The sequence below is a fragment of the Mesocricetus auratus genome, unplaced genomic scaffold (assembly GCF_017639785.1).
Source record: "Mesocricetus auratus isolate SY011 unplaced genomic scaffold, BCM_Maur_2.0 Super-Scaffold_15014, whole genome shotgun sequence".
NCBI classification, from domain to species: domain Eukaryota; kingdom Metazoa; phylum Chordata; class Mammalia; order Rodentia; family Cricetidae; genus Mesocricetus; species Mesocricetus auratus.
The window spans coordinates 46662571-46688664 of NW_024429186.1; the positions used below are offsets into that span (position 1 = coordinate 46662571).

Below are 26094 nucleotides of genomic sequence, written 5' to 3' on the forward strand. Positions count from 1 at the left end.
ATCTTGTGTAAAAATAAGTATTTTGTGTGAGCTGACTCGAACTCTCTGTGGGATAATGCAGACATAAATCAGAACAAATACCTTTCACGTTCTAGAGAAAGGATCATTGCTCCCCTTTGATCCTGAGCATGGAAGGCTGCTTTTCCATCACACGATGCCCACCCTCCAAGTTTACCTGACTATTCTGGGGACAGTTTGGTGGAGAACCCTCAACTCATGAATGCTTGACAATGGCCCTAGTCTCAGAGTGGGGATGGGTGGGTTTGACTACATGACCAACATAAATCCATGACAGAAAACAAGTACTAAGACACCAATAGAACATTTGAGGAGACTTTGAGTCATCGAAGCCAAAAGTATGTGCCCACCAAAACAAGTGCCAAGAAGCTTTGAAAGACAGAACTGTTTCTCAGCAAGTTTTTTTTTTCAAGGCAGCACACACAGGCTTTGTCCCTGGAGCATGTAAGTCTGGGCTTTACTTATGTCCCTTAAATAAGTGCCCTTTGTGTGGGGAACACAAGAAAATGCATATATCCCATGTCCTGTTAAGGTGTTAATTTAATTTATCCATTTATTGACTGTAAGAAGTGCATTCCTCAAAGCAGAATTGGATTGTATCTGGAGCTACATACCATCTGAAACTTGTTCTGTTGTAATTTTCAGTCACTAAACGGACAGTAGCCATGTATTAACCTGGCTCTCCCAATTTTTATGTAATTTTTTTTGTTTTGCCTGCATGTATGCCTGTGCAACATGTGCCTGTCTGATGCCCACAGAGGCCAGAGGAGGGAGTCAGATTACCCGGATTTACAACTACGAGCAGCCATGCAGGTGCTGCAAATCAACCCAGGTCCTCTGTAGAGCAGCTGGTGTTCTTAACCACTGAGCCATCTCCCCAGGCCTTAATCTGGTGTTTTTTTTTCTACTGAAAATCTCTGCAGGGTTCTAGAAATAATTTTACCAGTCTACCTAAAGATGGTAACTTAATTTCTACCTTCAGAACAAGATTGGAACTCAAACTGCAAAACAGCCTGTGAAACACGAAACAAATGGCTTCTCTTGACTCCTGTCAATATCCTGTGTATTGTTAAACGGTTCGAAACCTCTTACGACCGATAATCCTCCTTACAATCCTGTAAAAAGCTTTACAAGCATCTCTCGGGTGTCAAATGCAAAAAACAAAACAAAACAAAACAAAAAAAAAACAAAACAAAACTTATCCTCTTCCAACTACAGATAAGGACACCAAGATGTTGCAAAGTATGCCTTGCCCCAGATCACCTCCTTTGGAAGTGCTGGAGCCAGAACCAGACCAAGTTCCCCAGCCTTGCCTTAGCATCTCCAGAACCTCCTGGTCCCTTTAAAGTTGCAATACTGTGGCGGTGTTCAGGAACCACAGCAACTTCGTAGGAATTGGTGGTTTTCAGAAATGTCTCGGAAAACCCGGGTGGAAGACAGGTTGTGCAGGTGTGCGGTCCAGCCTCAGAACTGGTACCACAGGGAACAGTCTGCAAAACAGGACGGTGCAGTCGGGTGTGCCGGCGTTTAGTTAACCCGGCACTCCCCCACCTCCTTCCCGGGCGGCCTCAGTTTACCTTGACCGTGTGGCACTAGGAGGGCAGCGCTCCAGTGGCGGCCTCCGTGCAGGCCCTCCTCCTCCTCCTCCTCTTCCCGTCCCTCTGGCAACCGGACGGACGAATCCCGGCCAGGCTTGGGCGGGTCCGAAGCCTCACGAACGCCCCGAGCGCCCCGCAAGCCTCTGGGAGGCGGGGCGCGGCGGCGGCGAGGGTGTCGTGCGCTCGGCGGGCCTCAGGGCGGCACTCTGGGCCCGCGGCCTGCGCTCTCGGGCGGGCCGGCTCGACCCACGGCGGCCGCGAACGTGTCTACCGGTGACGCAGCCGCGGGTGGGGAACGTGGTGTGGCGGCGGCGGCGACTGCGCGCGCGGCCGTCTTCGAGAGGACGCGGATCTCAGACAGGGAACGGGCGGCCCCTCGGGTGCGGACGGCTCGGGGCCTGGCGGGGTCGGGGAGGCCCGGAGGCCGCCGGGGTCGCGGCCCGTGACGCCCCCGCGCTCGCTCTCGCGGGTGCAGGCGCAGCTGCGCGCCGAGGAGGCTCCATGTTGGGAAGCGCCGCGCGCCCTCGTTAGCGGGATCCGGGCGCCGCGGGCAGAGCCCCGGGCTGGGCGCAGCGAAGATGGAGGCCCCGCTGCGGCCTGCCGCCGACATCCTGAGGCGGAACCCGCAGCACGACTACGAGCTGGTGCAGAGGGTCGGCAGCGGCACCTACGGGGATGTGTACAAGGTGAGGCCCGGGCCCGGCCTGCGAGTGTGGGGCGTCCCCGGGATGCGCCGGACCGCAGCGTCCGGCCAGGAAGCGGCCCGGACCCCGCGGCACCGTTCCGAGCACCCTGGGTTCCCCACCGGCTCTAATGCTGCCCACGGGCACGGCTAACCGCACCTCCCAAACCACCGCTGAGCTTTTTTGTGGCTTTTAAGGCGTATGTTTGGTATTGAAGTTACTTTGAAGGATGTTCTGGTGTTAGCGTGGAAAAATGCCTCGCGGAAGGCGGTAAGGGCAGGAGAGCATATTGCAAATCCAGACACTTGCACTCTAAATTATTGTTATGGGTGAACTTGGCTTTAAAAAGCTATGTGGATCCTGGCTACGAATTGTGAACTGTAAGCAGTCTGGTACTGGAGAAAAATGATAATGTGTGTAAGCACGACGGCCTGTAGGAAGATGTTTTTAGAGACCGGTGAGATGGCTCCGCAGGTAAAGGCGCTTGCTGCCAAGACTTCGGTTGGTCCCCGGATTCTCCCGGTGGAAGCAAGTAGTCCTCTGACTTCTACAGGCATGCTCCCTCACCCCACCCCCAACACTCACACACAAACCCAGTAAATAAGTAAAATGTAATTAAATTTAAACAGATTTAGAGAAAGATGTTTTTTATTTGTGCCTGGTTGATAAGAAATATAATGACTTAATGGGTTTGCCTACTCCAGTAATTCCTCTCTTTGGGATTTATAGCATTCCATAATCCTGAGTGGATAAGCGCTGCAGTCATTTTAGTGCGCTCTTACATTAGGATAAATAATAATAAATTTGTAATTTGCCATTACAAAAACACAACAAAAAGGCCATCGCAAACCACACCAATTTCTTAAGTCAGCTTTGTTTTTGAAGGATTCAGGACAAGACTGTCCAAGATTGCCTTATGGCTTTTGTTCTTTGTTCCAAAAGGCTGAATTACTTCAGTTCCTTATGGTTATTAGGAAAAAGTTTCTTTTTACCGCATCTTGTTATTTTGACCTCGTTACACAAGTAATGGCTTGGTTCCATTGAGGTATGCTGACCTGCACACCAAGGAAAACATCTCTTTTCTGTACTTGTTTCTGAGTAATTTGTTAGTTCCTCAGGGTGGTATCAGGACACCCTAGCACTGATTCTGAGGTGAGGGCTCTCTGGATAGGGTTTTTACCCCTAAAAACAGGCACTGAGTCTAACCAGACACTGTTCTAAATACTGGGCTGTCCCAACAGAAAGCACGGTGCCGATCTGGCCTTGAATACTTTTGATGCGAAGTGCACAATTACTGTGGAATCTCCTTCCTTATGTAAATTAGAGTAGTTAGTGCATCCTGGGTTATCTGGGCTTTTAGGAAACACTTGCTCTTTAAGAAACAGAAACTTGTGTTTGCTTCTGGGTCCTATTCTAAATCATCTTTGTCTTATGATTCACTGTGAGTTAGACCAGTTCAGTTCCGTTCATGGTAATTATACAATATTCTAAATTCTAGTTCTTGCTTCACCCGTCCCCCCATCTCCTCTACTACAGAAAATTTAAAGGGAATATTTTCTCCACAAGGATCTTGCCAAGACATCCACGTTTTTCTTTACAGAGTTAACAACCAGCACAGCTCTCTGGAAGGATTGTATTCTTACCGGGGGAGAAGGGGGAGCAGTGTCTGTGTTCAAAGGACAGCTGACTGCCTGCTTCTTCTCCAGCTGATTCCTGGCCTGCAGCTCATGTGTACAACTCAACAGTCAGAGCCTAAATACTTACCACCCCCACCTCCCACCGTTCCCAGCCCTGCTCCCTTCAAATGTATTCTCCTCACTTACTAGGCCAGCCTCTGAGTCGCAAATAGCCTTTAGACATCCGAGTGTCCTCCTTGTGTTTGCTTTTGTTGTAATTACTGGGCATCACCTCCCTCCCCCATTCTCCACCTGTTGCCAGCTTTGCTGTCTAGGAAAGCATTACTCCATTCTAGTAAGCCCAGCCCCTCACCTTGACCTCTGACCTCACCCCACCTTGACCTCTGACCTCACCCACCACTCTCCCCTCCCTTTCTGCTCTGACCACACTGGCTTGCCCCTATTCCTTAAACAATAAACATCTTCCCACGTTGGAGTCTTTGTTCTGGCTGCTTCCTCTGTGCAGTGTCTCCCCAGACAGTAAGTGCCTTGCTTCCTTCCTTTCAGAATACCTGACCATTTCTGTACTCACTGCTGCAGACACAGGGTTGTATATACTTCATTTGTTTGCCTGTTTTGATCCAATAAAATACTTCACACAGACAGGAACCCCCCCCCATGTTTGGGTATATCTTAACACCTAGGATTAGGCTAGGCGCAGAGCAGAGTATGTGATTCCTAAAAGGTTGACACCGAATAGATGACTCCAGGTGAGTCTGTTATCTGGTTGTCCGAGCACTCAATTTTGACACCACGACAGTGTGTGTGTAATTCTCTGTGTATTCCTGCACTGCTCTTCATTATAGCTGCATGTCTGTTTTCATTACAAATTTCCATAACTTGAGTTCCCTGGGAAAACATCCCTGAAAAGCTGTTTCATAGCATATTTATTGTCTGTGATCTAAGCCCTATGGAATTTTGTGAGTTTATACTCACTCCTTCATATGCTTAAAACATGAAACTGTGGAAGATTCTAGGGCAGAATGATTGTATTATGATTGTATATTTTTAAGAAACTGAAAATCCTAGGGAGCTTTAAAAGTGTTTTCCATTCATGATACAAACTAGTAAAATAATCACAGTGAAAAGTAATATAGTCTCTTCCACTGCCTACTCATCCTAGGTTCTTCTTATACCTGAGCTATGTTATGAAGTGATAACTTTAAAAAGCCCTGAGATTCTTAGTGAATTGTCTTCTCACCCTGCTAACACACAAGGTTGGTGGGAACCTCCTGTCTTTCCCAGAGCTCCCCAAGAGGTTCGCACTCGTTCTCTGCTTGAAAGAGGAGGAACGTAAAGATTCAGATAAATGCAGGAAATCTTTGAGGACAGAGCAGGAAGTGGTGGTGGTGGGGCAAACACAAAGAGAAGAAATGGATGATGGATGAAGGGTTCCAGCAAGGCGGATCCTGTCTGTAAAATTGAACACTTGCTAACAGGAAGGGGAACTCTGAAGATAGTGTCTCCCACCTCTGTCCGCACAGAGCAGTTGTCCGGTTAATCAGGGCTCACACCCTGCATCAGGAGCCTTTCTACCATTTTGAACCAAAATTGCTTCCAGTTTAGTTTCCCGAGAAATTCTAAGATCTTTTCACCTTTTATAGGATGTAGATTTGAAGTAGGGGATCCATGTACTTTTTAAAACTCTTGTTAACTCTTTGATTATCTAAGTGTGACATGTTTAGTTCCAGGACAGCTGTACTATAGCAAACAGACCGATTCTTAGGAAATATTTGCTTAATGATACTAGTGGCAGTAAATTGCCTGGGTATAATAAATAGTGCTAAGATATAGGTGTCTGTGTCCCCTGTTCCACCCCACGCCCCCTGCATTTTCAATGTTTTTAAATGAATCTGTTTCTGACATATTGTTTTATGATGCCAGTCATGATATAGCATGTACTTGGAATGATGAACAGTTTTCTTAAAATACCGGTTTTGAAAGAATCCGTTGAATGAATCTCTTAAGTTCCACATTAGTTACAATTTTTAAGATTCTTATGCCATTTTTAAATGACAGAATTTGTGTAGAAATCTTTTGTGATATAGCCTTACCATTTCTGTGGATTCTTCTGGAAGTTAGATGTGTTAGATCTGCAGTAATGAATCCCTCTTTTATTCAAGACCTCCCTTTCTCCCTCCCAAGGCAAGAGTTAGGATTCTGGAATGGCTTTAGGCATTTTGAAACATATGCTAGGATCCCATGGCCAAGAAACAGCTTAGTACATCCCAGCATTGGATAGTGAAAGAGAGTGCCAACTCGGTGCTGGGGTGAGGAAATGCAGGCCCGAGGAAGAGAAAGTCCACTATCAAAAGGAGTGTATAATTTAGTTAGGAAAAGAGACATGCAATCATCATAATTTGGTAAGTGCCAAAATAGATATGGAAGAAATCCTCAACTCTGTCTTTAATAGGAATGGGGCAAGGTAGTCAGCTGGGGAAGATTAACAAAGAAAGAGTCAATGAGTGGAGTTGGGCGGGGGTTGTTGTTACTGTTGTGTGCAGATGGACAAGGTAGGAAAAGAGATTTCAGATTGTGGACTAGTATGTGCAAGCGCCTAGGATCCTAGGGGCTGGCAGAAGCCTTGATGGGGCTTGATGGGTGTGCATCTCCCTCCCAGGTCCCTTGCAGCAAGCTGGAAGAGCTGGCAGTGGAGGGCAGGAAAAGACAAGATGGTAGACCTTGTATGTTGCCGTGAAGGAATTTATATTTTTTTTTCTGTAGTCTGAAGTATTTTAGGAGGAAGTTTTCCTTGGTTTAGTGTAGATAATACAGAATGGTTAGAATATAGAGAATGATCAGGGTGAGAGTTCATGTAGGTTTAGATATTGGTATAGGAGACTGAAGAGTGATGTATTTGAGTTCAGATTTATATGATGTGTTTTGTTTGTTTGTTTGTTTGTTTGTTTTAAAGTAATACACATGACCTGTAAGAGAAAGAGAAGGTAATTGATGGCATTTAGGTGTTTTGGTTTGTTTTTATTTTTGTTGTCTTAGGAGACAGCTTTTGTACTATTAACAGGAAATACTAATTTTCTGGGATCTGAATTTTGTGCTTGCGTTTGAATGTCAGACATTGTGTAAGTGAATGTGTCTCTTAGGTAGGAGGAAATGTGGTTCCAGCCCTGGGAGCTCTGAACTGGGGATACAGGTTTAGGAGTCATCTCAGTGCATGTGATGTGTAGTGAGGTCACCCAGGAAGTTTTTAGGAGAGCCAAGGCAACTACAGTCTTGGAGGGGGCAGAAGAAAACAGTTCACTGTTGGTGTCAGAAGAAATAGGGCCCAGGGATGTTTTTTCCATAGGAATTGAGACCTGCTCTTGGCCCTCTCCTGCCTTCATCTGCTCTGATTGTAATGAGGAAACATGGTGGTTAATAATAACAACAATAATAAATTTTATTAAATTTCAAGTATAATAGTTATTATTGTTGTTGTTATTATTGAAACTACATGACTGTATCAGCTAACCTAGCATGATGCCAGCACACAGTACCTGCTCAATAAAGAAATTTTTTTTGTTTTTGTTTTTTGCTTTTTTTTTTTTTTTTTTTTTTTTTTGGTTTTTCGAGACAGGGTTTCTCTGTGGCTTTGGAGGCTGTCCTGGAACTAGCTCTTGTAGACCAGGCTGGTCTCGAACTCACAAAGATCTGCCTGTCTCTGCCTCCCAAGTGCTGGGATTAAAGGCGTGCGCCACCAACGCCCGGCTTTTTTTTTTTTTTTTTTTTATGTTTTTTGCTTTTCAAGACAGCATTTCTTTTGTAGCCTTGGCTGTCCTGGAACTGTAGACCAGGCTGGCCTTGGACTCAAAGATCTGCCTGCCTCTGCCTTCCGAGTGTTGGGACTAAAGTCATGCTTAACCTACCCTCCACCCCCAGCTTACTAAATATATCTTGAAGAAGAGAGCAGTGTAGTCATCAAGGAAAGCCACAGGTTTGTTAAGAATGGAGACATGGGGCTGTTAAGATTGCTCAGCAAGTAAAGGCTCCTGCTGCCAAACCTGATGACCTGAGTTTGAGCCCCAGGACCCACGTGGTGGGCTACCAGAGCCAACTCCTCCAGTGAGTGCCAGCCTATTTCCCATGAGGTGGTTAGAGTGAGGCACACTGATTGGTGAGCACCAGTGATGGAGAACTGGGTAGTAGGGTGAAGGGGATGTTTATATAGGATCTCTTATATACAGACTGCTCTTGGGCACATCAAGCAAACAAGTAAAGACTGCCATCACCTTTCTGGAACTGGTATTCTAGCATACAGGAGAGATGATAAATGTGTGTTATGTTGGAGAGATTAAAGATGAAGATGAAGAAATAATTGAACAGGTTAGGGATCGAGTGCCTGAGTAGGGTACAGGAGAAGTTGAGGAATTAGCAGGATCCTCAGGGTCAGCTTCACTGAGAAGATTAGGTTTGAGCAAAGCCTGGAGGGTGAGGTGTTAACAAGTGCTCACCTGTGTAGTCAGGAGGGGCGGGCACTGGAACCAAGACAAAAACTACTGTCTTATGGCTTTTGGGGGGAAGAACTACAAGCTATTGTAATTAATTGAAGTACTTACTGTAATTAGATAAAGTTTACTAGTTGTATGGCCAAATCTTGTGTTACTCTGAAGTCTGATTTCTCAGGTAAAGACATGTCACTGTTTTCTTAGTCCTGCTCTATAGGTATTCTCTATTCCTTAGAGTCTGTCAAGATACCAAGTGGCCTCAAACCTGAACTTAAGAGAGAATGGCTTTAGTAGGGATGTGATTTAAGTGTGTTCTCTCTGTCCTGCGTGTCAGACATTAGAGAGAATGTTGGTTTTCACATTGGAGTTAAGAGAGTAACTTGGAGGTCAGGCTAACAGTAAGAGATGTTTGGAATGTGCTTCCAAAATCTCATCAAATTACATTTTTGTTAAGCAAAATTTATTGAAAGCTTCTAAAAATAGAGGTTATAATACATAGTTTTTTACTATGAAATAAAATGTTTTTGTTGGATGAAGTGTATAACTGTTTACTATTTTATAAGTCATCTGGGTAAGATCTTAGTATTTATTTTTTTTTACAGTTCCACAATAAGTATATTTTAAAACTGTCTGAAAAGAAAACATGGTTCTGATGATGGGTGTGAGTCCCTGAACATAGCTGGGAACAAATTATTTCAAAATGTCTTTCTACTCTCTACAAATGTGAAAGCTAGGAAAGAAATTCTTAAGGAAAAGACAGACGTGACATGGGCTGGCGGTCAGCGTGGGGGCAGATTCCACACTTAGGTGTCACCACAGCCTTGCACAGATCTCTAGTCTACTTCCTTTTTTACACAAATTAAGCATTTTTACTTTGATCATTTCCAGTGGCTGTGGTGAAGATACATAGGATGGAATGAAGATTAACTGATTTTTTTTTTCAGTTTTGCTTTCAAAAATTAAAAGTTTCACTTCTGAACTTTAAATTGTGGTTTTGGACCAAGAACACAGAAAAAGAAAGATGATGCCTGTTAAAAGTGTGATACTTATGTTTGCAGGGCTTTCTTAGCAATGTGAGAACTTCCCCAACATCAGGTAACCCAGAACGGGCACTTTCTCTTCCCATTTGGGAGCACTTTCGGTGTTTGTGCAAGTTAGAGTCCTTTTAGAAGACTTTTGCTTCCTGAATTTGCAAAGTACTAGTTAAGTTGTAGAAAGCCCATGACCTTTGAAAAGGGCAAAAATGTATGGCTAATGTAACGCTATTTCCCTTGAATATCATTATCACCCTGGGTGATGTCTGGTGACCAGGTCTATCCTCACAGGTGTTTGAGCTCATGAATCATAGTAGCCCCCACCTTCCAACATTTTACAAAAATAAAATTGGATTAAAATGACTAAGAGTGACTAATGTTTGTATAACCTTCCAGTACATTATTTGTTTCACACAGTAATCCTATGAAGTCGGTGGAACACATGTATATTCAAGCCTATTTTATTCAAAAAGAAACTTGTGTCTGCCCTATTGGTAGATTGCACACTGTTAGGGCTTGAATCTAGACTTCCGAGTCTTCCAGTTTCTGCTTTTTTTTTCTTTATCCCGGGCTTCCTGGAAGCTGCATCTTTCAATTCATTAGTTAACATTTAAGTACACAGCCCTTCACACACTGCCCGGCACATGATAAGCTCTATACAAATTGTGGTGCAGCTTGGCAGGCTCCCTCCCCTGCTGAGAGGTGCAGGCTTTTATGGATTAATGTTTGATTATGCACATAAGCGCCAGTTTGCAGAAGCACTTCCTCCTGGTTTTTCTGTGGTCATCCCTCACCCTCAGCTTCCCAGGCTCAGCCCAGGCTCAAGGTTTCTTTACTCTTGGTAGCGATCCACCAAACAATACCAACACCACTGACAGGAAACTGTCCCCTCAATTTTGTGGTTGTTAGACCCCTTCCTGCTTTGCCTTCTTTTGCCCTCTTTGTTTTGGAACTTTGGATTTGTGGTTACTGTTACTGAAGTTATTGGGTCCCATAGACTAGGTTCTAAGATTATAAATTAAACAAAATACTAAGCGTTTGTGACAGAATCTTGATTCTGCAGCAGAGGGTCCTTGTTTGTCTCTGTGGAAGATAGGACGACTGCCTGAGCAGACTTCCAGGGTGAGCCTGGGAACCAGGTACCATCTGTCCCTCACACCCATGCACCCCATCCCCACTTTGGCTGCCCCATACCTTCCTCCCCACCCCTTTAATCCTTCTTGTCATTAAGTCTATTGCGCGCGAGTGCGTGCGTGCGTGTGTGTGTGTGTGTGTGTGTGTGTGTGTGAGAGAGAGAGAGAGAGAGAGAGAGAGAGAGAGAGAGAGAGAGAGAGAGAGAGAGAGAGAGAGAGACAGGGGGAGGAGGAGTGATTTTTTAAAAACACTTGAGACAGGTCTTACTCTGCAGCTTGGTTGACCTCACACTCTGAGTTGTGGGATCACAGTGTGTGTTACCATGCCCTGTGTGGATTAATACGTTGTAAAACAAACGACATGTGATGGATGACTGAGAACTCTGTAGCTGTGGTATAGCTGCTTGGGGCTGCCGTGGGGGATCTCTGCAGCAGTGCGGGCTCCAGGGTGGGGCTCATCATCTGCTGGCTTCTCTCTTCCTTGCCCGTGGACAGGCTGCTTTCTCTTTACTGTCTTTTTTTTTTTTAATTAAGTAATATAGGTTCATTTTAGAAAACTCAAACAGGAAGAAGTGAGGATTTCCTTGTTTTCTTTACCAGTAAGTAGACATTGTTACATATCATTCTGAACTTCAAATATTCCTAATAAGAACATAAGTCTCCTATTAATTGTCAATTTTTTTTTCCAAGACAGAGTTTCTCTGTATTGCTTTGGAGGTTGTCCTGGAACTCGCTCTGTAGACCATGCTGGCCTCGAACTCACAGAGATCCTCCTGCCTCTGCCTCCCGAGTGCTGGGATTAAAGGCATGCAACACCAACGCCTGGCCTATTAATTGTCAATTTGTACAGCCTAGAGCAGTGATTCTCAGCCTGTGGATCCGTTATCTTGCATATCATATATTTACATTATGACTCATAACAGTAGCAAAATCACAGTTATAAAGTAGCAATGAAACAATTTTATAAATAACTTTTTAGTTAGGGGTCACCAGAACTTGAACTGTGTTAAAGGGTTAAAGCATTAGGAAGGTTGAGAAGCCCTGGTTTAGGATTATCTGAGTGAATCTCAATTGGGGGATTGCTTAGTTCAGATTGCCTCATGGACACGTCTGTGGGGCATTTTCTAAGTTGCCAATTGATGTTGAATGGCCTAGCCCACTGGGGGCATCCTGGGGTTTGTAAGAAACCTAGCTAAGCAGAGGCTAAGAAAGAAGCAGTAAGCATTGCTCCCCCATAATGCCTCCTTTGACTCTCGCTTGAGTTCCTGCCTGGACATCTTCCGATGATGGACTGTAACCTGGAGACTGAATGATTGCTCTCCTCACAAATTGTTGTTGGTCAGAGTATTTATCACAGTTACAGAACGCAAACTAGAACAGCAGGTATAAATGATAGACTAGACATTATGTATAATCATTAAAATGTGTGTTATCTAGACATATTTGGGATGTTTCTTAAATAGTGGGCCAAACTTTTAGTTTCAGTAAATATTACTTATTTGATTTCTTGTACTCTTTCTTTATATGGTTGTACAGTTTTTTCTCGTGTGAGTGTGTAGTATGTGTGTATGAGTGAGGGTGTAGTGTGTGTGTGTTAGGGTACCCTGCTGTAGTCCGAGAGAGAGAGAGAGAGAGAGAGAGAGAGAGAGAGAGAGAGAGAGAGAGAGAGAGAGAGAGAGAGAGAGAGAGAGTGTGTGTGTGTGTGTGTGTGTTAGGGTACTCTGCTGTAGTTCAGGTTAGTCCTGAACTCCCAATTCTCCTGTCTAAGTTTCCCAAGTGCTAAGATTAAGGACAGCACCACCATGCTAGCTTTTTCCTCTTCAGAAAAGCTTGTGTGTGTTCTTTTTCTTATATATATGTGTGGCTGCCTCTGTGCACATATGTACACCATGCATGCACAGCAGCAGAGGAAGCCAGGAAAGAGAGTTAGATCCCCTGGACTGGGATTACAGACAGATGTGAGCTATCATGTGGGCTCTGGGAACCAAACCTGGGTCTTCTGCTAGGTCACAAAGTGCAGTTATACCTTGAGCCATCTTTCTGGCCTTCCTCCTAATTTTTAATCCATTATATAGTTCCTTGTTACAAACAAAGCCCTGATCAGTATCCATGAACAAAATCTTTTCATGCTTCTTTAATTATTTCCTTAAGTACATTTCTAGAATCAAATTTTCTATGTAGTTTTAAAGTTTTAGTGAATTTTGACCTTTGTCTCTAAAGAAGTGGCTAAAAGTCCCCATCTTTCCTACTTTATAAGTTAAGCCCTTTTTGGCCAGCAGGATCCTCATCGAGTAAAAGTATTTGCTGCCAGCTTCACTACCTGAGCTCAGTCCCCAGCACCCATGTGTTTGAAGGAGAGGATCAATTTCATAAATTGTCCACTGGATCATACATGTGCACGTATGCACACTAAATGAATAATTTATTTTAAAGTTAAGCCTTTCTTCCTTTCCTTTGCTTTTATGACCTTCAGGTAATAATAGTTCAACTTGGGTGGTTCTTGAAGCAACTTGCCTCTGAGTAAAACCAGTCTCTACTAGAAGAGTCAGTCTTTTCAGAACCAAATGGTGTCCTAGCAGACTGAGCAGAGACTTTCTCTGTCTGGAGATAAAAATTATGGTGATATACTATTTATGCTTTATTAAAGCTTGCCTAGAGATCAGAATGCAAAGCCAGCCACAAGCCATAGAGGCCAGGCAGTGGTGGCAGCACACACCTTTAATCCCAGGACCCAGGAGACAGAGGCAGATGGATCTGTTAGTTCAAGGCCATACTGAGCTATATGAAGTTAATCCAGTCTAAAAGAGAAACAACTCACACAAAGGTCATCTCAGCACTTGGGATCACAGGCCTTTAATCCCAGCACTAGGGAAGTGGAGACAGGAGTGATGTGGCTGGGTGGAGAAAGGACTATAAGACGGGAGGAGACAGGAGCTTGGAGCATTTGCCTCAGAGGATTCATGGAGACAGGCTCAGCCAATTAGGTCTGAGGTAGAGGTAAGAGCTAGTAACTGGCTGCTTCTCTGATCTTCAGCTTGAACCCCAACACCTGTCTCTGGGTTTTTATTATTTGTGCTACAAAAAAATCATGTCCTCCAGGTCTGGGGTCTGCACTAGATGGGGTCCTAGCACGCAGAGGAGAAATAAACACAAGCTCTCAAATCTAACCCAGAAGCCTTCTCCTGTTGACCACAGCTTTCTTTTCCCACAGTCTCAATGAGTACACACCACTCTAAGACCAGGCCCCATGCCCAGCAGTGATCGCCAACACAAAACAAACTCACTCTATTTTGGAGGGCTTTTTAGTCTCATAATGCTTTGTCTGGGCTTTTTTAATATGTTATGTTTCCCAGTTTTTTTTTTAGAGAGGGAGGGGCATCCATAAGCAGAATATATTATATGAAAAAATTGTTGTTAGTTAAAATAAAATTAAGAAATCCTCTGCTCAGATATTGGCCTAATGAATCTGAATTTCTCTGCCTAATTGTGGGAGAAACCCTGCAAGTACAGACTTCTCCCAAATCTGTTCAACTGTGTGGAAGTAGGCATGTCAAAAACTGCAAAGCTTAGTTCTTGCAGTGAAGGAATCTCTGAAATGGGTGGATTGGGGGTGGGGAGTAAATATGTGTGAGAGGCTGGGTGTGCCAGTGCCTGACTAACCTCAAACTCAGCAGGCAGAGGCTGGGGGGGGGGTCACTGCAAGTCCAAAGCCAGTTGTAGCCTGCTTGGGCTACAAAGCAAGACCTTGTCTCAAAATAAATAAATAAAACAAAATGCTATAATTTTGGCTCAGAAGAGAGCCTAGCATGCACAAAGCCCTGGGTTCATTCCCCAGCACTAGATAAATGGGACTTGGGGCGCACCCTGTAATCCCAACACTGGGCAAGGAGAATAAGAAATTCTGTTAAACCAGTGGCTGAGAGGTTGGAGGGTGGACCTAAGTGGTGAAATCAGCAGGAATAATGGCAAAGAGGAGCAGAGAAGAAGTTGCTGAAGGAGAAAAGGCTGCGTGTCTACAAGTTAGTAGGTGATGGCTACAGGAGAACAGAGAGTAGTGCAGTCTGTCCCCAGCTGCGAAGCATTCTTACCTGTCACCGTCTCTTCTCATGGACTGTGGTCAGTCAGTGGCAGACGTTGACTTCTTGGAACTGCCCATCTTGTCCTGTTCTTGAGCTGTTGCATGGAACTCTGCCACCCGTAACCCTGTAACAGTGCCCTTCCTAGGAATCTCTTCTGTGGTCTCCCTTTGGATTTATTTTTCTCCAGTCTACTTTATCTGGGACGAGGACGTTCCTGTGGTGTATTGGCCATCTACATCTGTGTCTCCTCCACCAGTAGAACTTCCCAAAGCCAGTACAGGTTTTATTATGTCACTAGTGCATGTAACAGTGCCTGGCACTTAGTAAGTGCTCTGTAGTATTGTGGTATGAATGAACTTTTTAAAAAATGATATCCTTAAAGAATTGGACGTAGAACTTTGAAGAGTGAGGTATAATTGATTACTTCTTTTGTGTGAGAACCAGCTACTATTCCTTTTTTAAACCTTATATATGCTATGTTGCTATTTTTGCAGTATAACTCCAGTTCTTAAATTTGAGGTCTGTAATCCTGACCCTAACTGACACTGGACACTAGAGATAGCTTATGAATATTAAGACTCCTGTGTTCCAATTATTAAAAAAATATTTGGAGAAAGAGGGCATATATAAGATCAAAGTCTCAAGTTAGCTTCATGAAGTTTTGTAACCCTAAAAATATTCAAGAAGGAAGTTAATTTGGAGTAAAGATGAAGTATCTAATGTGATCCATCTAATGGTCTCAGTATCAGCTGGTAAGCATTAACTAAGGTGTGCAACTGTACTAACTACACTGTATTGGATACCCGGGTGCTTGCCACGCTTGCCTGCTTATTATGCCAATAACCTACTAAAATAGGAATTAGTAACACACTGGGATTTCTTTGTAGAAGTGCTGTGGGGTTTTTGTTCCTTTTCTAAGCAGTGCAATATCTTCAAATTCTGCATTTTAGTTTAAAAAGGAGTAGTACACTGGGTAATAACTTGTTGGAGGGGAATGTTGTACTTTAAAATTCAGTATTCTCAAATCCAATGATCCTTTTAATTATATTGTGAAATTACATAGTTAATGAAAGATCTCTTGATTTGAATTGAATCTGAAGTCTCTGTGTGTGTGCATGTGCGCCCTCCCCCTTCCCCCTTCCCTCCCCCTCCCAAAGCCTCTTTGCCTTTCATTATAAAAGAGCCTGGTACTGCTTTCTGTTTTAAAAATCCAGCTGGAAAATTACAGAGTACAAACATTTGCCCATCAGTTCTTCCTTTGGAGAGAACAGAAATATGGCTTCCAAGTGCAAACTGACATTTGAATAGTCCTGTCGGTAGGAGTTGTAGTTTGTGGTTCTTTTACATTTACTTCTGTGACTATATATATTCAGGCTTCTACACAGTGCAGCTGAGTTTTAAAATACCATCTTTCTGTGGTTCCATAGTTGTTTTAAAAATTTCCAAAGCTGTGTTTCTTTCTGAACAACTCTGGAAAAAGAAACTCCATGAGTCCTTGGGCCTTACTTTTTCATTGGGTCCAAAGGAAACGTCACTTCCCCATACCTCAAAAAACAGTCCAAATACCCAGAAATGAGCCAGGACTATAGGAGGGGTTCTGGCAGCTAGAAAAAAAGCTATCTATTCCTAACCTATGTACAACTTCAGCTTTTATTATCATCTTGCATTAGTGTGGTATGTTTCTTATAACTACTGTGTTTCTGTATCCCTAAGTTTATATAAAGGTTGCTCTTAGCATTGTGCTTCCAGTGTTAATGTCTTCCCGCACAGCACCTTGACGGCCCCAAGAATCCTCTGCATGCCACCTATTTACTTCTCGTCTAATCACTTGATAACATTTTTTACTTTGGATTTTGTTGTGGTTGTTTGGTTTGTGGTTCTAAATCTTTGCCTTTTAATACCATAGGTGGGGTTATATGTAGAGCTTATTATATTTATATTTATAGGTGGGGCTATATGTATAGCTTATTATATTTATATTTATAGCTTCTTCAGATGCCTTCTTTAGTTTACCATCTGTATCTAAGGTTCCTCCATCTGTGTTCATGGCTTATTGGCTCATGTTTTTTTTTAATACAAGTAGATGTACCAGTTATCCATTTATCTATTGGGTGGCATTGTGAATGTCACCTGTCTAATTCCATTATGGATTGACTGCTGTTAATGTTTGTATATAGAAGTAAGTCTTCATTTCAATTGGGTACATGCCTAGAAGCAGAGATTGCTAGGTCATATGCTGAGACTATTTAGCTTTGTAAGAAGCAGACACATTTTTCAGTATCCTTTTCTATGCATTCATACTCTTTTTTTTATATTTTATTTTCCAGTTTAAATTTAGATAAGAAACGAGGTTGCTTCAAAAGTCAGTTCCAGGTCCCTCTCCCATTCCCTCCCCTCCTCCCGTACCCTCCCCCCAACCCCCCCCTCCGTTAACCCCTCATTCCCCCAGGGAGGGTGAGGCCCTCCATGGGGGTGTCCATAGTCTGTCATTTCATATAGGGCAGGGCCTAGACCCTTCCCCAAGAGTTCAGGGTGAGAGTGCACCTCACATTGTTCTATGGGAGTCCAAAGTCCGTGTGTATACTTGGGATGGGTACTGATCTGCTGCCCAAGGCTCAATAGATTCCCTAGGCCTCCTCACTGACACCCACATTCAGGGGGTATTGATCAGTCCCATGCTGGATTCCCAGGCTGATGCCTGGGATTCAAGAGTTAACCTTTGTCTGGTCAGCTGTTTCTGGGGGTTAAACCAGCCCAGTCTTAATCCCTTTGATCATCAGTCCTCCCTCTCTGTTACTGGCTTTCTTGAGTTCAGCTCAGTACTTAACCAAGGGAGTCTGCCTGTTCTTCAATCAGCCACTAAATGAAGTTTCTGTTTCCCAGACTCTCTGGCCATAGGATTGTAGTGGTGGCATTCATACTCTTAAACATTCATATAACCCAGGCTGGAGAGATGCTCAGCACTTAAGAGCACTCACTGGTGGTTCTTCAGGAGGACTTGGATTTGAATCCCAGACCTGCATGGCAGCTCACAGCTAGATGTAATCCCTCTTCTGACTTCTGTGACCACTAGGTATGTGAGTGGTGTACAGACATACATGCAGGCAAAACACCCATGCACAGATAATAAAAATAAACCTTCAAAAGTTAACCTAATCAAAAGCCTTGAAGCATATACGCTGAACTGTCAGCAGTAGTCACTGAGGAGATGAGATGGGATGGAGAGGACTACTGTATTTGCTAACTCACTTGAATATTTTTACAACAAAGTCTGACTCTGTGATAACTTCTATAGCCTTTCCCTCCAAATTTCTCTTTAATTCGCAGGAAAAAAATAGCAATCAAACAGCATAAGCAAGAATAAATTGGTTCAGTATGTTTTCAGTCTGGTAGTATATACGTCATCATGTCAGGAGATTGGATTATGTCATTCTAGTATTCACAGGATTGGTAGGACACCTACTAAGTATCAGTAGTCCTCCAAAGGCTCATGTCCTGGGGACCACACACTGAACTGGCCTTGAGTTACCAGCAAGACTTGGAATAATAAATATCCTGAGAGTAGTTTGTGGTTGGAATTGTGTTAGTCAGTCAGGGTCTCATGCATTCAGCCTTTATGCTTCTTACCTAAGACTCCTGGCCTTGAATGTTACTTAACTGCCATTTTGTGGTTTTATGTGGTACCTTCTGGTGTTCTGTTGCCTCTGTTGCTCTTCTTCCTGATAAGGAATTTCTAATCTGTCTGTCCATGCTTTCGTGTGTTGTACTGAATTCCAGTGAAAAGTCTAAAAGATTACCTTAGAGAAAGAATGCAAGTCAGGAAACCTGCTGACTTGCAAGCATGAAAGCGACTGGTTTGCCACAGGCGCATAAGAGAAGAATTTAGTCTGAACTTGATTTTATCCCATCCTTCAAGGCAGTTTTACACAGTTGGAAAGGCTCTCCTCTGTGTGTGTGTGTGTGTGTGTGTGTGTGTGTGTGTGTGTGTGTGTGCGCGCACGCGCACGCATGCGAGTGTGTGCAGATTATTTTAAAAAATATTTCCTGTGGATTAAGGTCAGCTTTTAAGATTAAAAAAAAGATGTTAAAGCATAATAATTCAAATTCTGTGACATTAAAAATAGGGACCTAGGAATGTAGCACACATCTATTCCCACTATGCATTCGTCAATGAATGGATGAATAAATAAAATGCTCATAGGAACCATTAATGTGAAAGATGATTATATTAGTGGATTTTTTCAATAAGTCATTAGTGTCACTAAATACTTTGTCAAATACTGTCACACTTTAAAGAGGAAAGGAGAGCGCTCACTCTTGAAAGAAACCCTGTAAACTGTCACAGTCTGTTGGTTCTCAACCTGACCGTTGCCTTTGGCAGCTTGGCCTTGGACAGTCATTTGATTTTATTGAACTCAATCTTTTTATGAGTAAATTAATTGAATTAAATAACATGAAGCTCTCTGCAAACATAAAATAATACAGGTGTAATTTCTATCATCGTTGTGGAATCTGCCTTCTAATAATGTATTTTATAATCCACTGAGTAAGAATCTCAGGAGGTCAGTTAACTGCTTATTCTGTTCCCGGATCTCATGGCGCGAGGACAGCCCCAGGATATATGAACCAGTCTTCCTACAACCCAGGAGATATTGAAATGCTGAATGTAGTAAGTGCTCCAAGACCTGAAATTAATGGATAGTCCTTTATTCAAGGACAAAAGAGATGGTGCAGGGATGTCATGAGGTGTCTCTTTCCTGTCTTTTCTGAATATGTTCATGGTTTGAGGTAGGGTGATTGCGGATAGGGGGATTAAAAATGAGTGTTCTGAATTCACCTCTGGAGGAATATGTGAACTCACCATATACAGTTGGACTTCAACATTGATGATAATAGTGTCTTCTCGTCAGCTTTTCTGTCTTGCCCGTCTTCTCTACCATTCTTTATCAGCTTCTGGCTCATTCTAAAGGCATCTCTGCTAGCCTTCTCCTCCCTGCATCTTTGTTCTTCGAGTCCAATTGAAACCATTTGGAAGAAATAATTTAAATAGTGAAAAGATGTATAGATTCAATAAGCATGTATACCATTTGTGATATTAGTATGAACTGCAAATGAACTATTAATATGGACTATTTCAGAATAGTTACTTAAGATTATATATAGCAGGTAGAAAGTATATTATTTTTAAAGCAATAAAAATTTGTACCTACACTATATAGGTAGAATGCATATACCACCCAAGGTGATAAAGAGTATAAATTTGGGTTTCTCCAATCAGTATGTGTGTGTTAGATACCATATGACACTTAAGAACAAAGTGTGCTTTTATGGCTCTGTTTTCCAGATTCTTTTCCTCTTCATGTCCTGCATCAAACAGTTTTTAGAGCAATGTGGGAGCATACACATTTTAAGTCACATATCTTTTAAGTTAAGAATTCCATGTCCAGGTTACTTTACTGATAAACTGATATGTGCTAAAATATTTGCAGGGATATTCATTGTAGCACTAATTATAGTTTGTCCATGATCATTGTAAAATAGTGATTTTTCTACTAAGGATTTGGGTGAAGGAAATAATCAAAGCTATGGATAGACACAAAGCTACAATATATTTGTCCTTTGTATAACTAGAGAGTATTAAAATCCTAAATGTATAACAGTAGTGAGTTGGATAAACTGCGTATCCTATTGGTGGCAGCCCTGCAAATGTTGTAGAAGACTGTAATAGGTCATCGTCTTTCATTTTTCATGTGCACACACAGTCGTATACATGTACACATGTGGGGAGTAAGCACGGGACAGGTTGCTTTCTCTGGGTACTTAGATATGAATCATTTAGATTTATTTTCCATTTAGTGGCTTGTGGTTATGATTATAGTATAAAATAAACATGAAGGTTTTATTTTTGTGGTTTTGACTGTATGGAAATTTTATTTGTTTATTCATTCATTGAAATACTTGCCTCTCTCTGCTGCCAAGCTGGTCTCAGATCCTGAGTTCAAGTGATCATTTCTGCCTCCCAGTAGTTAGGACCGCAGCGTATGCCCTGGTGCCCAGCTCTTTTGTTTATTGTGTAAGCCAACTCATGATAATCCTACGTGCTTATGAGGTCAGGACTGACAAATGGGTACATTGCATATGCACAGGTTAGGGTAAGGCTACATGTCACTTGAAACATTTGTAATTTCTTTGTGGAAACAAAATCTATTTAATGCATAGCACATAGTTATCTGTCGTCACTGTATTGTGCAATAGAACACTGGAATTGTTTCCCCCACCTAGAAATAGTTTTTTTTCTGAGAAATAATACTGAGGAAATAACCCAAATATAATGAGAAAATATTGTAGGAAACATACTAAAATATTTAAACAGTCGCTGATTTTGAAAAGTGGGACTAAAGTAAGTTTTTAAGAGACTTTTGTGTCTTTATTTTTCCTTAGTGAGAAAATGAGTATATCCATTTTACTGGTAAAAAATTTTGGCATTTTGTTTTGTTAAAAGCATGGTTGATTTTAGGGTAGTATCTTATAATATTTATACAGCTAACAACCTTGAATTTTTCTACTTTTTACTTTTAGGCCAGAAATGTGCATACAGGAGAATTGGCTGCAGTGAAGATCATCAAGTTGGAGCCTGGTATGTATTTGTATAATGTGTATGTGTGTTGCTAGGGATTAAGCGCTGCCTGGTATGGGTATGTGTTAAAATACTTCATACATTTTTGAGAAAAAAAATTTATACAGCTATAAGACTTATGCATATTTTATATTTCTGTTTTTTCTTCTTCCTAAAATAAATCTTTATGTGTTCCTTCAGGTCAGTAGAATATCCCCAATATGATCATATTAATTGCATCAAAGATAGTCAGAGTCATTTTTAATGTGACAGTTTTGTTGCTAAAGGGAATTTGAGATGTACGTGTTCAAAAATTATAAGCTTCATTGACTCACAGTGACTAATTTTCTTTTGCAAGTATAGTGAACATTGTAACTTCAGCTTTAGGTGTTGAAAAATGTAATTGGAAGTCACAGAGACAGCCCTAATTAAACTCTGGGGGACACTAAATAAAACCAAAACTAGTAAATAGGGGGAAGAGATTCTAGGCAGGAGACAGGACTGGTAGGGGTAGAAGAGAAATAGAAGGTGGAAAGAGAATGGCCAGACTATGTATGAAATTGTGAAAAAAGCAAAATGTACTAATTAAGACGCATTTAGCTTTTTTAAATTAAGTAGTTAACGACTTAATTTAAAGAAAAAGTCTGTTAATATCAAAGATAATGATATTCTGTATGTAAGCTGTTCCCTGATTGACTTACTTGTCATAAATCAGATCTCGGCTCCATGCTTATTTTATCAGCCCCTCGTGTTTCAGAAGATGCATTTTAAAACATACGGAGATCTGTTTGAAAACAAAACCCGTATAGAGCTAGCCAGTCCATGAAAGTGTCTGATGAGAGGGAGTGTAGTCCTAGAGCAGGGAGGTGAGAATGGTGGTCTGTTCATTTGCTGCTTTGTCACCGAGACATGATAATTATGAGGGATTCTTAATTTGAGCACCTCTTATACTTCAAACACACTTTACATCATCCATATTACTTGAATAGACAGATGATTCCGTGAAATAGCCTGCTTTGAAACAGTTCAAAATCAGATTTTCAGATATGACACAATACCTGTTTTTCTGACAGAAATTGTGATTTTTCAGAATTCTTCTACTATTCCATGTGATAGGTATAGACTGGTCTCTAAGATGCCACTAACTAAGTGGACGGAACTGCGTGCAGACTCCCTGGAGCGACTGTTTGAGTCAGTTCTTCACATTGTGTCCAGGGGCCAGGATAGTCTAGGTTCTGGGCTGGGCTGTAGAGGAAGCACAGATGTTTATCCTGCTGCTGCTCACAGGGAGTACACGGGGCTGGGTTTGGCACTAATTGACTGTGTGTACTTACTTTTCATTATAATTCACATTAATAAGTATACTTTTAAATCTGTAAGTCTCACTTATTGGTAAACTATATGTTGTGAATAGTGTAGAAAATTGATTCAATAAAGACAAAAAAATCAAGGCTAAAGAAATGACTCATTATATAAATTAGTTCCCTTGCAAGCATAAGAACGAGTGCTTAGATTACTAGCATCCTCAAATCCTGGGTGGGTGTGGAAACTTTACTGTCAGCCCAGCACTATTGAGACAGAACAAGGATCCTGGAGCAAGCTGGCCAGCTAGACTAGCTGAATCAATAAACTAAGTAAAAATGAGAGACCCTGCCTCAGTGTATAAGGTGACAAGCCATCCAAAAAGATACCCGCTGTCAACCTCTCATCTATATACATGCATGCACAAATGTGTGCACACCAAAGAAAAAGAGAACTGTATCATGTATGGTATTGTTCTTTAGCTTAGTGGTTAAATGTAGGGTCATAAATTAAGACTATAAAAAGGCTGGAATTCTCACTTCCTTGTTTTGTAAAAGCCCTAAGTTTCATATTAGAGGTCACTTAGGAAGACTAATGTTTAAACTCCCTCATTCAGTAAATATTGACAGTGTGATCTTAGTATTTCTCCATTTTGTTTCTATGTGTGCATGATGCCTCTGTGTGTGTGTGTGTGTGTGTGTGAGAGTGAGTGTGTGTGTGTGTGAGAGTGTTGACCTGTATTGTTCATCACTGTATACAGAGCTTCTGGGGATTGTCCTGTGTGTACTACCATCTCACTGTAGCACTAGGATTGTAGACACATGTAACCACGCTTAGCCCTATAAGGGTTCTGGGAATTTGAACTTAGGTCCTCTGCTTCTGCAGCAAACACTTTACCCAGTGAGCCGTCTCCTAAGTATTCGACCATTTCTATATTTAGTTGGTGGCTTGTCATCTCCTGTGCCTGCCCCTGCCCGTCGCGTTCTTTTGACTACTGGTTGGTAGATGGGCGCTTGGAGCACAGGGACTCCTCACTTCTGTGAGCATCCCAGCTTGCCCTTGTCTTGGCACTCGCCTTGCGGCACTTTTCTTGTTTGCATGAAGAGACGTGTTTTTCCTCTTGTCAGTCTTCCCTTTCTTTGTTCTCGTTCCAATTTTTAGGCCTTTTCTATTAGATAATTATATTTTTAAAATTAACTGAAATTTTTAATAATTGTCTCCTTCCAAATTTAAATATCTTATCCATCAGAACATTTCTGTTCTAAACAGTGAGCAAGCTTTAAGTGTATGTTTGTTTTTCAAGCTGCTAAAAGGTTTCCCCAACCATTATTGCCAAAGCTTTCTTTATTGACAGGTTTGAAGTATGTTGGTTGGATTTATATCATGATACAGTGGTTTCTGCTTTCTTTTTCAAGTTCGGTAGCATCCTGGTTTTGAGTAAAATAACTTTTTGTTATCTATTAAAATCCTCTTATTTTTCAAGTGTTTGCTTTTTATTGTTTATTTATATTACAATAACACTAAATCTTTTTATTTTGTTCTAGGGACAGGTGTCTCACTATTTGCCTAGGTGGTCGCAAACTCCTAGGCTTAAGTAATCCTCCTTGTAGTTATTTCTACAGCTGTCTGCCATTTGTAGAGGAACTTCTTAAATCTCAGTCTCTGGCATTCTTACAGAACTAACGTCAGTTCTGATAGTTTTCTCATCCTTAACGTTACTTTTACGTGGACACGTGTTATAGATACTGATGGTTGGCCCCGGACTTCCTGATTTTAGGATGGGGCTTTCATTGTTGCATATTAATCAGTAAGGGCAGCAGTGTTGGTTGGCCTGTGTGTGGTTCTGCCCACTTCACCTTGCCTTTGACATTGTTTGCTTAATGTGTTTTTTGTTTTTGTCAATTAGCTCATAAAAGTCACGATTACATCTTCATTTCTGAACAGCTGTTTGTTGGTTTCTTAGTGCATGAGAGATCCATTTAGAGTGTGGGAATGTAGAAGAGAACAGCAAGGCAAGGACTTGAATTTGCAGTTTACAGGGGGAGGTGGAGCACAGGAATTAATGTATGCTGCAGTGTTTGGTCATATTAGTCAGTGGCTTCTGCTGTTTTCCTTGTGACTCTGTCCTCAGGCATTCACCCTGTGCTCCCGGTGCTGTCCTCCCAGTGCTGTCCTCATTCACTCCGTGCTCCCAGTGCTGTCCTCAGTCACTCTGTGCTCCCAGTGCTGTCCTCATTCACTCCGTGCTCCCAGTGCTGTCCTCATTCTCTCCGTGCTCCCAGTGCTGTCCTCATTCTCTCCGTGCTCCCAGTGCTGTCCTCATTCACTCTGTGCTCCCGATGCTGTCCTCAGTCACTCTGTGCTCCCGGTGCTGTCCTCATTCACCCTGTGCTCCCGGTGCTGTCCTCATTCACCCTGTGCTCCCGGTGCTGTCCTCATTCACCCTGTGCTCCCGGTGCTGTCCTCATTCACTCCGTGTTCCCGGTGCTGTCCTCATTCACCCTGTGCTCCCGGTGCTGTCCTCATTCACTCCGTTTTCCCGGTGCTGTCCTCATTCACCCTGTGCTCCCGGTGCTGTCCTCATTCACTCCGTACTCCCGTGCTGTCCTCATTCTCTCCATGCTCCCAGTGCTGTCCTCCTTCTCTCCATGCTCCCAGCTGTCCTCATTCTCTCCGTGCTCCCAATGCTGTCCTCAGGCATTCACTCTGTGCTCTCCTTACCCTGACTGTAACCTTGATGAGATATGATAGTGTCAACTCCATTTTACATGTTTTACTTATGTCCACCCATCCCGTAGAGTCCTGGCATTTTGTATTTGGTTGGGGGAGGGATGGTGATGTTTTTGTCTTTTGAGACAGGGTTTCTCTGTGTATCTCCGGCTGTCCTGGGACTCACTCAGTAGACCAGGCTGACTTTGAACTCACAGATGTCTGCCTTCTTCTGCATCCTGAGTGCTGGGATTAAAGGCATGAGCCAGCACCGCCTGCCTCCATTTTGTACTTTAATAGGTTTTAAGTCATTAAGTTTTTGTTTGTTGTCTGTTTTTATCTTGTTTTGTTAGCATTTCACTTGGAAAAATCATAATTTGTTTATTTTGTAACCTAATCTGAATCTTTCTCCTTGCGATAGATGAGTGCATCAGTATATTATTATTTAAAGAATGTTTGAGTTCATGTCTGACATTTGACTTTTGTGTTTATTTTCTTGTTTTGTTCCTAATCTTTCCTGTAAGTTTTGCTTTGCTTTTTTTTTGTGTGTGTGTGGGGGGGGGCTGGGAATTTATTTTTGCTGCTGATAATTTGGAAGAAACAATCTAGTTTTATCAAAAGATGATTTATGGAGCTTTGAAGTAACAGAATTAAATTTGCACAACTTTATTAAGAAATTAAATAGGGACCTGGAGAGATGGCCCATAGTTAAAAGTACTGACTGTTCTTCTAGCATTCCCAAGTTCAGTTCCCGGCACCCACACAGTGGCTCACAGCCATCTGTAACTCCTGCTTAGAAGGATC

The 26094-nt window shown here is 42.3% G+C and overlaps 2 protein-coding genes across 5 annotated transcripts in view; one reads left to right on the forward strand and one right to left on the reverse strand.

The window, feature by feature from the left end:
* Atl1 (atlastin GTPase 1) overlaps nucleotides 1–1727 on the reverse strand; it is a 73476-nt gene extending 71749 nt beyond the window's left edge. For all 4 annotated transcript variants that reach the window (XM_021228819.2, XM_005072790.4, XM_040742997.1 and 1 more), the window contains exon 1: nucleotides 1596–1727. The gene's annotated coding sequence lies outside the window, so the exon portion shown is untranslated. The remainder of the gene's footprint in view (nucleotides 1–1595) is intronic.
* A 311-nt stretch (nucleotides 1728–2038) lies between these two features.
* Nucleotides 2039–26094, forward strand: part of Map4k5 (mitogen-activated protein kinase kinase kinase kinase 5) — a 90491-nt gene continuing 66435 nt past the window's right edge. The window contains exons 1-2 of the mRNA XM_040742993.1: nucleotides 2039–2302; nucleotides 21243–21300. Coding sequence (XP_040598927.1) covers nucleotides 2195–2302; nucleotides 21243–21300 — 166 coding nt within the window. The 5' untranslated portion in view covers nucleotides 2039–2194. The remainder of the gene's footprint in view (nucleotides 2303–21242; nucleotides 21301–26094) is intronic.